At 44.0% G+C, this 15,928-nt stretch overlaps 1 protein-coding gene across 1 annotated transcript in view; it reads left to right on the forward strand.

Annotated features, from left to right (window-relative positions):
* The first annotated feature begins 14,556 nt into the window (after positions 1-14,556).
* DHX15 (DEAH-box helicase 15) overlaps positions 14,557-15,928 on the forward strand; it is a 49,184-nt gene continuing 47,812 nt past the window's right edge. The window contains exon 1 of the mRNA XM_075091754.1: positions 14,557-14,832. Coding sequence (XP_074947855.1) covers positions 14,765-14,832 — 68 coding nt within the window. The 5' untranslated portion in view covers positions 14,557-14,764. The remainder of the gene's footprint in view (positions 14,833-15,928) is intronic.

Consider the following 15,928-nt stretch of genomic DNA (forward strand, 5'->3'; position numbering starts at 1 on the left):
AATCCCTCTGGCAGCAGAGTGCAGGCCACAGTTTGCTTTTACTTGGAGGGGTGCCCAGTACACCTGGAATCGACTGCCCCAGGGGTGGAAACACAGCCCTACCATTTGCCATGGACTGATCCATAATGCTCTGGAACAAGGTGGAGCTCCCGAATACCTACAATACATTGATGACATCATCGTGTGGGGCAATACAGCACAAGTTTTTGAGAAAGGGAAGAAAATAGTCCAAATCCTTCTGAAAGCTGGTTTTGCCATAAAATAAAGTTAAGGGACTTGCAGAAGACATCCAGTTCTTAGGAACCAAATGGCAAGATGGCCGTCGTCAGATTCCAATGGATGTGATCAACAAAATAGCAGCCATGTCTCCACCAACTAGCAAAAAGGAAACACAAGTGTTTTTGGGCGTTGTGGGTTTTTGGAGAATGCATATTCCAGATTTCAGTCTGATCGTAAGCCCTCTCTATCAAGTCACCTGGAGGAAGAATGCTTTAAAATGGGGCCCTGAGCAACAACAAGCCTTTGAACAAATTAAACAGGAGAGAGTTCTGCAGTAGCCCTTGGGCCAGTCCGGGCAGGACAAGATGTAAATAATGTGCTCTACACCACAGCCAGGGAGAATGGCCCTACCTGGAGCCTCTGGCAGAAAGCGCCAGGGGAGACCCGAGGTCGACCCCTAGGGTTCTGGAGTCATGGATACAGAGGGTCTGAAGCCCGCTATACTCCAACTGAAAAAGAGATATTGGCAGCATATGAAGGGGTTCGAGCTGCTTCAGAAGTGGTTGGTACTGAGGCACAGTTCCTCCTGGCACCCCGACTGCTGGTGCTGGGCTGGATGTTCGAAGGAAACGTCCCCTCCACACACCATGCAACTGATGCTACGTGGAGTAAATGGGTTGCACTGATCACCCAGCGGGCTCGAGTAGGAAACCCCAGTCGCCCAGGAATCTTGGAAGTGATTATGGACTGGCCAGAAGGTAAAGACTTTGGAATATCACCAGAAGAGGAGGTGACACGTGCTGAAGAAGCCCCACTGTATAACACACTGCCAGAAAATGAGAAGCAATATGCCCTGTTCACTGATGGGTCCTGTCGCCTTGTGGGAAAGCACCGGAGATGGAAGGCTGCTGTATGGAGTCCTACATGACAAGTAGCAGAAACTGCTGAAGGAGAAGGTGAATCGAGCCAGTTTGCAGAGGTAAAGGCCATCCAGCTGGCCTTAGACATTGCTGAATGGGTACAGTGGCCAGTGCTCTATCTTTATACTGACTCCTGGATGGTGGCAAATGCCTGTGGGGCTGGCTGCAGCAGTGGAAGCAAAGCAACTGGCAGCACAGAGGCAAACCCATCTGGGCCGCTGCATTGTGGCGAGATATTGCTGCCCGGGTAGAAAACCTGATTGTAAAAGTATGTCATGTGGATGCTCATGTCCCCAAGAGTCGGGCCACTGAAGAACATCGAAACAACCAGCAGGTAGATCAGGCTGCCAAGACTGAAGTGGCTGAGGTGGATCTGGACTGGCAACATAAGGGTGAATTATTTCTAGCTCGGTGGGCCCATGACACCTCAGGCCATCAAGGAAGAGATGCAACATACAGATGGGCTCGTGATCGAGGGCTGGACTTGACCATGGATGCTGTTGCGCAGGCTATCCACAAATGTGAAACGTGCGCTGCAATCAAGCAAGCAAAGCGGGTAAAGCCTCTGCAGTATGGGGACGATGGCTGAAATACAGATACGGGGAGGCCTGGCAGATTGACTATATCACACTCCCACAAACCCGTCAAGGCAAGCGCCATGTGCTTACAATGGCGGAAGCAACCACCGGCTGGCTGGAAACATATCCTGTCCCCCACGCCACTGCCCGGAACACTATCCTGGGTCTCCAAAAACAAGTCCTGTGGTGACATGGCACCCCAGAGAGAACGGAGTCAGACAACAAGACTCATTTCCGAAACAACCTTATAGACACTTCGGCCAAAGAGCACGGCATTGAGTGGGTGTATCACATCCCCTATCACGCACCAGCCTCTGGGAAAATCGAAAGATACAATGGACTATTAAAGACTACACTGAGAGCAATGGGGGGATGGAACATTCAAACATTGGGATACACATTTAGCAAAAGCCACCTGGTTAGTCAACACGAGGGGATCTGCCAGGCGAGCCGGCCCTGCCCAATCAGAACCCTTATGTACTGTGGAAGGGGATAAAGTCCCTGTAGTGCACATAAACAATATGTTGGGGAAAACAGTCTGGGTTCTTCCTGCCTCAGGCAAAGGCAAACCCATTCTTGGGATTGCTTTTGCTCAAGGGCCTGGGTGCACTTGGTGGGTGATGTGGGAGGATGGAGGAGTCCAGTGTGTACCTCAAGGGGATTTGCTTTTGGGTAAAAACAGCCAATGAACTGAACGGTATGCTGTTAATTACTGTATAATGTTGTATGTCATCACTGCTATGGTTGCTATACGCCATATCAGTGGTATCATGGTGGGAATCTCCCAAATTAACAAAAAATTAACTTTCATTGAAGAAGAACTAACAGTGCAGCAGTGATGGAACCAGGACTGACTTCAGCACGCAACAATCCAACACCACACACAGCACCTCTCTGAAAGACTTGTACAATAGATGGAACCCAAAGTCATGGACTAAATGAACTCAATGGACATTTCACAGGCATTTTACAGGGGTGGTCCATACACTAGGGGATTGATAAATGAAATCTGTATATTCTGTTAAAGGATGAGAAGGCGGGTAGGGGTTATTGAAATTGTATTGGATAGTATGGGACCTGAGCATGATGTAAATGATATGGAATAAGGGGTGGATACTGTCATGGTTTTAGCTGGGATAGAGTTAATTTTCTTCACGGCAGCTGGCATAGTGCTGTGTTTTGGACTTAGTATGAAAACAATGTTGATAACACACATGTTTTAGTTGTTGCTGGGTAGTGCATGTACTAGTCAAGGACTTTTCCAGCTTCCCATGCTCTGCTGGGTGCACAAGAAGCCGGGAGGGGAGGGGGCACAGCTAAGAGAGCGGATCCAAACTGGCCAAAGGGATATTCCATATCATGTAACGTCATGCCCCGTATGTTAACTGGGAGGAGCTGGCTGGGGGAGGGAGACAGCAATCATGCCTCAGGGACAGGCAGCATTGGTCAGCGGGTGGTTAGCAGTTGTATCGTTTGTGTTTGGTTTTTTTTTCTTTTTTTCCCCTTTTCCATTTTATTATATTATTATTATTGTTGTTATTATTATTAAAATTGTAATTATTAAACTGTTCTTATCTCAACCCACAAGTTGTTTTTTTTTTGTGCTTTTGCTCTTCCTATTCTCTCCCCCATCCCACAGGGGTGGGGGGAGTGAGCGAGCAGCTGCGTGGTGTTTAGTTGCCGACTGAGGCTGAACCACGACAGAGATCATGTGGTCTAACCTCCGGTGTGACTTGGGACTCTTGCCAGTGCTAGATCAGATCAGCCATGGCTTTATCCATGTGAGTCTTGAAAAGCCCAAGGATGGACTTTTCATTGTCTCCCTGGGGAAACAACAGTATGAACCTGTTCCAGTGCTGCACTGGCCTCCTAGTGAGTCCAAACTTTGCAAACTGAAATTTGTGCCCATTGCCCCTTGTTACACTGTCTGTTACTACAGAGAAGTGTTTTGCTCTGTCACCTTTATGACTCCCCTTCAAGCATTGTAGGCTGCTAATAAATTGCTGCTTAGCTCTTCTTTGCCAGGCTTTAACAAGCCCAGCTCCCTCTTTGCTCACTGATGGCCAATGACCAACCACTCCTCCTTGATGCCCCAACTGTCCTGGTGGCCCTCAGATGGACCCTCTCCAGTTTCTCCATATCCCCTTCCAATTTGGACACAAACTCCAGATATGCCCTGGCCAGCACACCTCACCGACAGTAAATGAATCACAATCTTCACAGCTGACTTAAGAAAACAGGTACTGTTTAATACTGTCAGCTACTGAGTTCTTGCAGTACTTTTCCTGTATTAGGACTTTGAACAATCAAGATCTATAGTTCTTAGAGAACTATTGTGGAATACATAACTTCTGGTACAGTCTTGGCTTTGCTTCTTGACTGTACTGGGGCTGCTTACAGTCTTCAAGAAAATCATTCCTGTAGGAAGTTCACCTGGTAGCATGAATACATTGCCTTTATTCCTCCTTCAGCCTAAGAGGAGAAGGTAGCAGAGTCAATTTGCAGGCCAAGGCACCATCACTTGAGCACACTTCAAATAAATATCAAGTAAAAATACAGTCTTTTGCTCTGTTGTTTTGATAGAGATGGGAAAGAGCTGGAGGTTTGGGGAATTTGGAGGGAGGGTGGGTTGTAATGCTAGTTTCAAGAGCTAAATTTAATAATGTGGTAAATTTTTTTGCCACATAATATGTACATATTTCTGTCAGTTAAGACCTACCCAGAAATACAGAATCCACACTGTGAGGGAGTCTTAATGTTGAAGGTATAAGAACACTGTAATAAGTGATAAAGAAACCCTTACTTATCTCCTCCTCAAAATTAGAAGCCCTTGTTAATATTCCAGCACAGACCTGGTTTATGCAGCTGCAGATCTATAGCAGCAGATCTATATGAATCGAAATGAAAGCTGACAAAAGAAATAAAAAACACAGTGCAGCAGCCCAGTGCTGATAACCATGTATGGTACACACCACATTGAGAAATGGGCAGGAAGGAAGAGGCACTAAAAGTAGCATCAGTGCAGACTGGGCTGTATTGCATCACACATGTCTTGAAAGAAAATATGATGAAACTCAGAAAGCTGCATTCACTGAACAGCAGCAAGGTCAGAATTTAGGCTAATGCTTAGTTCTGATGTTGACTTAGTGTAGGGTAATTAGATTTATGTGGCATTTAGCACTAGGGTTTTTTCTCTTCCTGTTCCTTCTTTCTTTCTTATTCTCACCTGCCTCAGTGACAAAGTCCCAGTTGCATTCCACATAGCATCCGGGCTCATCTCCTGGGAGATCTCCAACATTGAACCTAGAACACATGGCCACTTTGTGCGTTCCCCGACCAAAGTTTCACCTGCAGTCTTCTCTCTTAATTTGTTCTATATTCTTCTTTTTCTTCCAATGAAGTATTAGCTCTGCTTCTCTCTCCTTTGTGGTTTAGAGTTGATTTCTCAACGTCGGTAACTTGCAAATTATTTTTAATTGAAAGTAAATGTTGGTGCGTGGGAGTACATAGACAGCCTATGCAAGCCCGTGCGTGCGTGCAGCACGGAGGAAGACTGCTGAGGACAGGCAGGGCTGTGTAGCCACAAGCTGTACATATTTTAGAACATTAGGATAAAGGGGGAACAATGGGTAATAATGAGGTCTGAAGTTTGCGATTTCGTACTAATGTGCTGGTGAAAAGACACAAGCTTGCACATTAAATGTTTGATGGAGGCTTTAAGCCAAAAGAAGGTAATACCCTTCCTTTTCCTTAAGTAATTTATATTTCAGTCTTACTTCCTGTGACCCTTCCATCTTCACTTTAAAACTTTATCCGTTTAGAAAGTCTGAGAAGAGGCTCTGTTCCTAAGGCTGAATTTGTCTTCATCCTTATTCTGTTTCTGCTTCTCTTTCTCTTGTAACTGTCAGCTCTTATGCTCTTCTGTTCCTTTACCACTACTGGCTTTTTCCTTGGCATTTTCATCTTTTATACACCCTGTTCTTTTTCCTTCCCCCACAGGGGAACACAATGTTGGGGCTGAGATAAACCTAAAGAAGTAGTATTTCTCCAGGGAACATCCAGATGATAGGCGTGAGCAGAACTGGATGATTTTGTGAATGCAAGAGTGCATAGGACAAACTATAGCTCAAAAACCTCATGCTGGAATAAATTAGCATTCTTCATACTGACCCTATGAAACAGCACAATTTTCAGATCAAGTCAGCAGATGTTTTTTAAAGCATTGACACCAATCTCAAGCTTAACTATTGTAGAGTCAGTATAGGAAAGCGATTTGTTGTTAAGATATGACAAAGCAGATTATGAACATAGCTATTTCTTAGTATTAACTACTGGGAACATTTTAATTCAATAGTATTAATCACCATGGCATTAGCCAGGGGCGCCATTTACTCTCAGGCAGAATAGAGATGGGAGATGATGTGGTCACAGATAAAGCTACCATAGACCACCTACACAATCTGTACTGGTTATTGTTCAGTGGTAGCCTTAAAGCACAAAGCAGCAAACCTCTCCTAGATCCATCCCTGCAATTACAAGACATTATTACCCTCAACTTCCTAGCAATGTCCCTCTGCTGGACTGTTAATACTTCCCTGCTACCCTAATCTTCCAAGAAAGCAATTTATGTAAGTGCTTCCTAACTCATTTCTGTCCAAATGAGAAAGGTTAACTTAAAACCGTTCAAAAATCAGTTCTTTGCTAATGCGGCGTATTTGACAAAAGAAGATCAGAAAGCTTATAAAAACTACACCTATGGGAGAATTTTAGAGTTAAAGGATGTGTAGGAGGGATGTTAGAGCTTTCTGTTTTATGAATGTCTATCAACAGACAGGCAACAGAGCTACTTAAGTCTTGTTCTGGTTATTTTATTTTCACGTGTCCAAATAGATACACTGTTAAAAAGATGAGCACATAAGAGTCTAATTTGATTTAACATCCTCCACAAGGTCCACAGTGTTTCAGCTATGTCTTGAAGGACTTGAACTATATTTGTCGTCTTTACTGTTCCAGCAGACCAACATGCTTCACTGCAGAATACTGCATGCTTTTCATAGAATATGAAAGCTTTTCAGAAAATATTTGTGCTGAAGATTTAGTCTCTCCCCGTGACTCTCCCACACAGGGTGCTAAGCAGCACTGCCTTCTTTTAAAGGAAAGAAAATTCTCTAGGATTCTCCAGTCTAAAATTGCTCCAATGCATTAATTAATTTCCACTAGAATCTATGGAAAAATAAAGCTTATGTCAAATATATGAATATTTCTGCAAAAAATGCTGAATAAGTGTTATTCTAAGAAGAGCTAATATTATTCATGTTGATCCAAATCAATCAGGATGTCACTTCAGTGCAGGATCAGTCATCTGGTACATAAAAATGCATATTAAAAAATAGCTTATACAAGAAAACACAAAATTCTTTGCTCCTGATCTTCCAAATAGATATTCAAGTACTGAACATTATTCACTATGAACAGCGTCAGGCTGTTACGTCATGGATTTCTTTCAGGCAATCTGGCAGCTGACACAGTGTCCCGTCTCCAGTTGCTTGTCTGATGTCCTCATTAGGAAACCAAACAGGCTAAGAAACTGCTTTTATGATGTTGTTGCTAGGCTGTATTTTTAGCCATATCAGTTTCACAACCATGCCACAGCAGGGAAGAGGGTACTGCAGAGATGGGACTGAGCACTCAGGATTGGGAAGGTCAGGGCCAGCTTAGGCAGCGCTGCAGCACAATCTTGAAAAACCTCATTTACTCCCATGGAACTACTTGCTGCATGTTAAATAGAACATAAGACTGGACTGTGTGTTACATATTTCACATATAATTTTGTGGACAGAAGGTACTTAAAAAATGTTAAAATTGCAGAAGAAAGCACTTCTTTACCTGTGATAACTTTAATTCTGCCTCCCTTATTAATATAATAATATTACAGTAATAGTACAGTACTGCTATAATAGTATTACACGGTCATATAGTATATGAAAATACTATACACAATGCTATGCACAATACAGTAATATTTCATATTCATAGAAGACAAAAAGAAGTTTGAACGAGCATTGCTTTATTTAGGCCATGTAAGCTGCATAACACCCAACAAGCACAGATGAGTCCCAGCCATTCTCTTTCCTGGAGGCATCTCCTACAACAAGGAAATAATGACATGATGCAAGATGGGGCCCAAGAAAACAAAGCCTGAAAGCAAGCTGCAGCCTTCAGAACAAGTTAGCTGCTTTGCAGTCTAGGTCCAAAGAGTCTGAGCAAGACTATGGCAATGACATGCTCCTCACTATCCTCTTTCCCAGTACTTTCCAGATCTGGGCAGAAAAGCAGCCCTAACTTACACAATAAATCCAACCTGCACATGTATAGATCAACTATCCTATGTACCTAGGGCAGGCCCAGTTGTTAGACAAGAAAGAGGCCATGCATATGGTTCATCTTTGGAAAGGCAGAATTGTGTATAAGACAAGGACATCACTATTTTAAATACAAAAATGAGCCTCAAGGCACATGAGACAGTTGTCTATATTAACCTAGATAGGGCTGTTACAATTTTTTAAAATGCTGCAACTAAAGCATTCTCCTGTTTTCAGTTGAAGGACAAGTTGCTCTATCTCTACAAAGAAGGTCACCCACCAGAATATTGTTATCGGTTCTTTTGTTTTTACAAGAAGCAGCAGTTTTAGCAGCACCCTCTCCTTTCCTTTCGGGAACAGTCTTGCTCATTAGAGAGGAGAATATCATTACAGAACATGCAATGTAATATAATACTGCGTTAATCCCCACCCCCCAAAAAGCCCTCCCCAAACTTCTTTCAGCTCTTAGAGCTCTCATACTGGTCTTCAGGTTATACTAAGGTTGTTACTCCCACCTGTGAGCTGAGGGTAGAATGACACACACTAACAAATAACCTCACATCTACAAGGCTGGGGCCTTATGGTAATAAGTGGTCAAGAGGGAGGTTACACAGCTGCAGAAGTTTAAATCTGCTTTCAGTGTTTTCATTAGCTGCTGTGGATTTTTCTGCAAGTGGTCTTTTAATACAATTGGGAGAAAAAAGCTTTGATCATCTGGGGAAAGAATAAGGAAAACTGTTGCTTAAAAAATTGGGTCCAGCTGGGAAAGGTATGATTGTTAACGCTTATGGTTTGTTACAAACTATTTCTAGAATATGATGGCTTTTTAGTCTGTATTTTCTACCGTTATTATTTTGTTAAGTAGTCTGGAACTTATTATGAAGATAAGGATTAGTACCTACCATGTTAGATGTTAGCAGCCCATGAAGTAGAGGTTATTAGATCAACTACTTCACTGCTCACTAGCTTCTTCTGTCATCTTAGCTTGTTGAAACTGTGTATGCTCTATATAGACAGCAGAAACTAAGCAAATAGATTTTCTAATACTTGTGATGTACCACTGGTAGGTCCAGCATGCCTAATCTTAGGCATGAATATGAATGTTTTATAGATTGTATGGAGAGGACTTTAAAAAAAAAGTCTTAAGGAGCTAATGCAGTAGTGAATAAGAGATGATTGTACTCAATATAAAAGGAATGAAAAATATATACCACTGTAGTACATTTTTTTCCTTCTGCTCATGTGAAAAATTTGCAAAGAAAATGCAAGAAAGAATCAGACCTTGTATTTGCTCTTCTTCCAATATTCTAGCACAAGATCAAACAACAAGCTTGAAATTGTGGTTTTCTCTAACTTTAAACAGTTCCCTGTGAAATCGTTACTATTCTCTAAAAACACCTTATACTTAGGGAGCTTCTCCCAAGATTTCAGACTTGGCCTAGAAAGCAATCAGATTGTAAGGAGCTTAAAAGATAAACTGCCTTCACATACAACACATTAGCCTGTAGTTTCAGACGTTTCCAAACATGGAAGGCATTAAAACAATGCCACTTTAACTACAAAGATCTAGAGGTTACCAGAACAATATGTAAATTCAGTGTATAATAACTGTAAATTAGACGTATAACCTAATTTACTTGGGGTGATATTTTGTATTTACATTGTCTCTCCAAATTCTATTCAAAGTACATAATGAATACTTGCTCTTGCGAGGTTTCTCAGAGGGTACTACAGGTTACCATAAGGCCTTAGCAGGTGACTGAGGGGCAGCTGGTTGTCTACAGTAATGTATTTCCTTCTAGGGAATGGGGTTTGTTTTAAAAAAGTGATTTGTCACTCTGGTTAATGTTCTAGTACATACAATAACTGCAATCTCTCTCTCCTCTCCTCTCTCTCTCTTCTTCTTCTTTATTAAACTTTACCAAAACCATTCAGACCTTTCTGACCTGCAGACTCAGTTACAGTGGCATGGTCTATATGGAATAATGTTTAATAACCATTCACAAGATCCAGATAGTGCCTGTATACCTGATAAAGTATGCTGTCATAGCAATACTGCTGTTGCCATGCTGGCTTCCTGCAGTGTACTTCCTAGAGCAATTCAAAGTGTTGATTTATATATATTTGAAGTGTTGCAAAGTTTAGCTTCTGTAATTACAGAGAAGCTGCCTCTTTTCTTCACTGCAGAAATTGAGATTCGTTCATGTATTCATCTTCATATTTTTAAATATGAAAAATGTGGAAGTCTGACATTTTTAAACATACTCTGATTGTGGGTTCTTGTCTCAAGTATTCTTTCTCTGATGATATGTCAGAACATGAGGATAAGATCCATTTATTTACATGGGCTTGGTGGGGGAGGACAGAATGAGAGCTTGTCTGTGATAAGCATTTGCATTTAAGGCTGCTGTGTAATTTTTGAAGGGTATTACCCATTTTTTATATATATACACACACACATATATTTGTTTAAAACAGTACTTGCAATGGTAATGATCAGAAATACTTTGAGTTTTAATACCTTTAAATTAGTTTGCAGGAAATTATTTAATATGTTTTGTAGATTAATAAAAATAGGCGTTAGACTTGTTTGTAAAAAGCAAACTATTAAACATATTAGCAGCACAAGTGTGGCCATAGCATTGGGAGCATACAGACTACAGCTTAGGGTCTATGGCCAGCCAGCCATAAAAGAAATATGCAGTACAGAGGTTTTAGAGCTCTAACACATAAGCTTTAGCAGATTTAACTTCCCCTAGCTGTCTGTCTTACAGCTCTGCTCATTATTGTGGCTTCCATTACAGCTGTGGTTTGTGGTTTAACTTCACCATCCCCTGTTCTAGCTTAAGCCAGTGAAGAATCTGTGTTTCAGCCAAGATGGGATAGATTTCATTTTTCTGCCCTTTATAGACTTTGTAATCTCTAGCAAAGGGGTGAAGATCAATTAGCTACAGGCAATAATATCCTAAACTGTGACACTAGACTTCTCTATCAGAAACCTCACCTGATCCAGGGTGGGTCTTTGAATCACAGCTTGTCTGAGACCTATGTTTATTTTTGGGGGGAGAAGGCAATGCACAATCATTAAAAAAAAATAATATTTTAAAGACAATGTTATTCTTCTAAGCCATTGTTTCAGTTTTAAATGTTAATGCTCCTTTCAATCCAAAGAGACTAGTAAATATTATGCCCACACCACAAGCAGAGAAATACTCCCTGGAAATTGGCTAAAAGGATTTTTATACCATTGAGTACACTTTTAAAAACTAGGGTAAGAAATGGAGAGTAGATGAGTAGATAGCCAAATGGCAACTGATATAAATGTCTCCTGTTTCAGTAATCTGAGATTTTCATTTTTATAGATGGATATAAAAAAACTTGGTGGTGGAGGAATATAAAAACCTCTTATTTAACAAATGCCTCTGAAAAAGCAGAAAATATGCTTAAATATGCCCTATTTTACACATTCCTTTCATCCTTTAGGCTTTTGATGTAATGCTTATCACTTTGTCATTATGTCAATTTGTGCTTACCAATCTTTTTTTCTCTTGTCTCGTCTTATATTTAGGCTGTAATCCTGAGAATACTTACCTACGTGCTTAGTTTTGCTACTCTTAGTAATCCCTTTGAAGTTAAAAGGATTATTTGCATTAGTAAAATAAGGCATGTGTGTACTTGCAGGACAAAGGCCTTACATTGTGAACTCTTTGGGATGGGACCAGATTGTTTGTTATGTAGTCCTACAGCTCAAAGCACAGTTGGGTGTCAGATGAGTTCAGGAGTTTGCAAGGTATTGTTAACAGAGTGAACTAGTATGTGGGACACCAGTCTGGGGCACAGCACTCAAGTAGCTGCTCACCCCAACTAACACACAATCTTCTTCCCTTCTTTTTTGCAGGTATAGCCTAAGATCTCATGCCTGCCGAGATACTGGCTCCTTTTTTCCTACCTCCTAAAGCAGAAACTTCCCTGGTGTTGGCCATGTAGGAACCTGGAATAAGACCATAAGTAGCTTTATGTTGCTGTGGTCAGGAAGAGGCAATCAAGGTCTGGAATGTACAGCTGCAGAGCTCTCCGGGCTCCTGATGTTGGACAGTTGCTGCCTTCCGAGAACCGCACAGCAGTAGCTGCTCATCCCAACTAATGCATGTAAAGCTTTTATCTTCTTCCCCTGTTTTTGCACTTTCCAGGGATACCTAGCCACTATTTTTTTTCTCCCTTCTCTGAAAACCAAACAGTCTATTTCAATAATAATTTGTTTTTAAGACAGCCATCATTTAAAATCCACTTGGGAAGATGTGTAGGAAGCCTTCCCTTAGCTGCATTCTGAGAATGCAGCTCTATGTATGCTACCACAGCATCAGAAATAATAAGCTTGATATTTGGGATAGAGAGAGACACCCTGTAACACTGATCCTCTGGTTGCTTCTGACAAAGATATTCCAGTGGTTTTTTTGTACTATAACTTGAAAAATTAATTCCAGTTTCACATGGAAAGCTCAAAATCCAGTTTTCCAGGAATATTTGTTTCAGTTGGAAACTCTAAGCAGACAAATGTTATTTTCATTACAATAGCATTTAGAACTCTGCAGTTGAGCAGTGGGTGCCATTTTGTTATATCACCTAAATTAGGGACAGAAATGCTCTTCTACTAAAGAGCATACTCTAAGGACTTGTCTTCATGAAATACTTTAATAGTTATACTGATATAATCCCAGAAAATCTTTGGAACATGAAGCTATGGCCAAACACCCACTTGCTGAGCTGGCTGTACTTGTGGAACAGGTCACTGCTGCTAGATGATCTTTCCTGGCCACTTTTGCATTGGTTAGCTGAGCCATTTATGTGAATGCTCCCTTGCTCCCACAGTCAGACTTAACAAAAATTTGCTATTTAAAACATCTGAACTAACCCAATTCCTTTGACCAAAATGTTTAGGCAGCAAGTGCTCATGCAAGTAGCTGAGTAAAGGTTGTGGTAATCTCTGGCAGAAGGGCTGTGACAGGGAGCAAGCCTCGCAAAGTGCATGTTTTCAGCAAATGTACGTAGATGAAGACAGACACTGATATGATGGTAGTGCTTTTAATGTCTACCTTAAAACTACTTGTCTATGATATGAATTTAAATCACTACAGTGGTGCTGAAGGAACGTGAAATACACTGGGAATGGAGAGTAGACTGGGAATGGAGAGGAGAGGAATAGACAGCAGAATGCCTGATGATGGTTGATGTTCTCCAAATAGCTGTCAGAAATATAAGGAACAGTGCCTCTTGCTTTTCCAGAAGCTCTTAGAGACTGGCTTTTATAAGCTGTGCTGAAGTATCAAGTGACTGCACTGGAAAGTGAGGCAGCTGCTGAGACTTAGTGCTGGGAAGGAGCAGAAAAGGCTGAAGAGTGTTGCGTGAGAGCAGAGGCTGGTCATTTGAGCACTAAGTGTGCTTCTGACCTGAAGACACGGTCATTAGAGGCATCTTACTGCCCAACTTCGTCTTCTGCCCAGGCTAATCTGTGCCTTCAGTTAGAGGACAAGTTCTGTCTGTGTGGATGGTTAACCCAGTTCTTAAAAGGTGCTGGGGGAAGGTAGGAGATGGGGAACGCAGCTCAGGGGTACAAGAAACAACTCTGAGGACCAGCTCCTCTGGACCAGGCTTCTGCTGGCAGTCATGCTGGTTGGAAGTGTGAAAAATAACTAATTACAGCTGTAACTGTTCAAGCAAAACCTAACTGCAGTAAGGAAACGTCACTTGAACACGTTTTGTTTCACTTCACGAATTGTGTTACTAAGTGCCACTATAGCCATGCTCACACTTCAAAGACTTTGATGTGGCAGAACTAAACAGGCCTGCTGGTGTTTGTGCTATGAACGTGAGCTTCCCTTGTACTGGTAATCTTACATATGCACGGTAGGCAACCTACAAGAGAAACTGTCAAAAACTGGTAACTGCATTTCTGGGTCTTTGAAAGACAGTTAAATTTTTTCTTCATGAAATATACTGCCATGAATACTGTTGTTGACGCTTGAGTAGTTAAAGGCTGCATGTGGTTATACACCACGTGGCACTAACATCCCTGGTTTTCTAATATTTTTGCTCCTACAGGTGCAAGACTACCCTTTTCTGCACGCACGGCTAGCATACCCAGGGAAACCTGTCACAGCCCCGAAACGGGGTTGCCATGACAGTTACCCTGGTTTAACCCCCTCTGTGCAGGCTCCAGTGCACGCGTGCCCGGCGGGACAGACAGGCCGCTGGGAAGGGGCTTTTCTTGCAGGGCATCAGCGGAGGCGGCCGGGCCCTTGCTGGGCAGGAAAGCGATGAAGCTCCTCGAGTACCCCCGTCCCTCGGGCTCCTACCGGCTGCCCCACCCTCCGCCATCATGGCTGGCCCCTCGGGCGCGCGCCGACGGATGGCTTTGGCGGGCGGACCCACGCGCTCCGCGATCGCGCTCCGCCCTCTTCCCCTTTCCCGGCGCGCGCGCCAGCGTCTCGCGCACCTCCGGCGCTTCCTTCCGGCCGCCATTTTAATCGTTGTACTTGGCCTCGCGGCGCCGCCGCTGCCGCTGCTGGAGGAGCGGAGAGCGCGACCCGCCGCGCCCGGCCCGGACCCACCCACCCACCCACCCACCCATCGACCGACCCACCACCTCACCGAGCGGCTGCTTGCCGCCGTCCCGCCCGCCGCCGCCATGTCCAAGCGCCACCGCCTAGATCTGGGGGACGATTACAGCTCCAGCAAGAAACGCACCACCGAAGGGTAAGGGACGGCTCGGTGCGGGGAGCGCGGCCTGCCGGGGTGGGGGTGGGGGCATCGTGGCGGCTGCCGCGCAATCCGCTCTCCGCCCAGTCTTGCTCACCGCCCCGGGCTCTGGCCGCCCCCCCGCGGGGCTGCTCCGGGCTGGGCCTCCTCGGGGAGCGGGGTGGCGGGGCGGGAGGAGGGGGTTGGAGCGGGCGAAGCCCCAGCGGCGCCGCCTCGGCGGCGAGGCTCCGGCGCCTCCCTGGAGTGCTAGGCCTAGGCCCGGGATCGGCCCTTCTGGCAGGGCCGGGCCCACCGGTGGGGGCGGAGGCGGCGGATGGCGGCAGCGCGGTGGCGGGGAGCGGGCGGGTAGGGCCTCGTGCGTCGGGGTGGGGGCAGGGGGGGAAGCCGCCGGGCTCGCCGTTTGGGCGAGCCGGGCCGGGCCGGACCCCCCCATCGCGGCGGAGCCGGGTGCGGCGCGCTGCTCGGCCCGGTCCCCCGCGCCCGGCTTTGTCTGCGGCTCTTCGTTCTTTATCTTCTTCTTGCTTTCTTTTTTTCTTTTTCCTTCCTTCCTTTTTTGTTTGTTTTCTTCTCCTCCTCTCTACCTTGAGAGGTCTGGCAAATGTGGTCCTGGAGGTCAGTGTGAGGCTTGTTCCGCCTGCATAATTAGTGCCTAGCCCGGTAGGAACGTTATTCCTTTGTTAACGTCTTTCACTCAGTGACCGGCAGGGATATGCCTGACTTGAATTGGGAAGCGATGGTGAAGTAAGAATCGATGGTGAGGTGGCTTTTGGAGTAGGGGTCAGGGGAGGGGTTGTGTTTTTCCCTTAGTTTTGCAAAGGTTAAATTTTAGGCCTGTAGTGCTTTAGGAGACTGTCATAAAGGTTAATGGAATTGCGGGAGCACAGACGATACACTGGTGTTGTCCTTTTATACACAGTTGTCTTAGAGCTTTCTCTGTATAATTTCTTAGCCTCTAATTGAGGGGGGACACGTGGGTGGCTTTAAACTAGATTTCTGAAATCTAAAGGAACACAGATAAATACTGTGGTTATCTAGTCTGTCCTTTTTGGCGCAGCACAAAAGAATTCTGTGAATTAACCAATTTCTAAAGTCC

The sequence above is a fragment of the Phalacrocorax aristotelis genome, chromosome 4 (assembly GCF_949628215.1).
Source record: "Phalacrocorax aristotelis chromosome 4, bGulAri2.1, whole genome shotgun sequence".
NCBI lineage: Eukaryota > Metazoa > Chordata > Aves > Suliformes > Phalacrocoracidae > Phalacrocorax > Phalacrocorax aristotelis.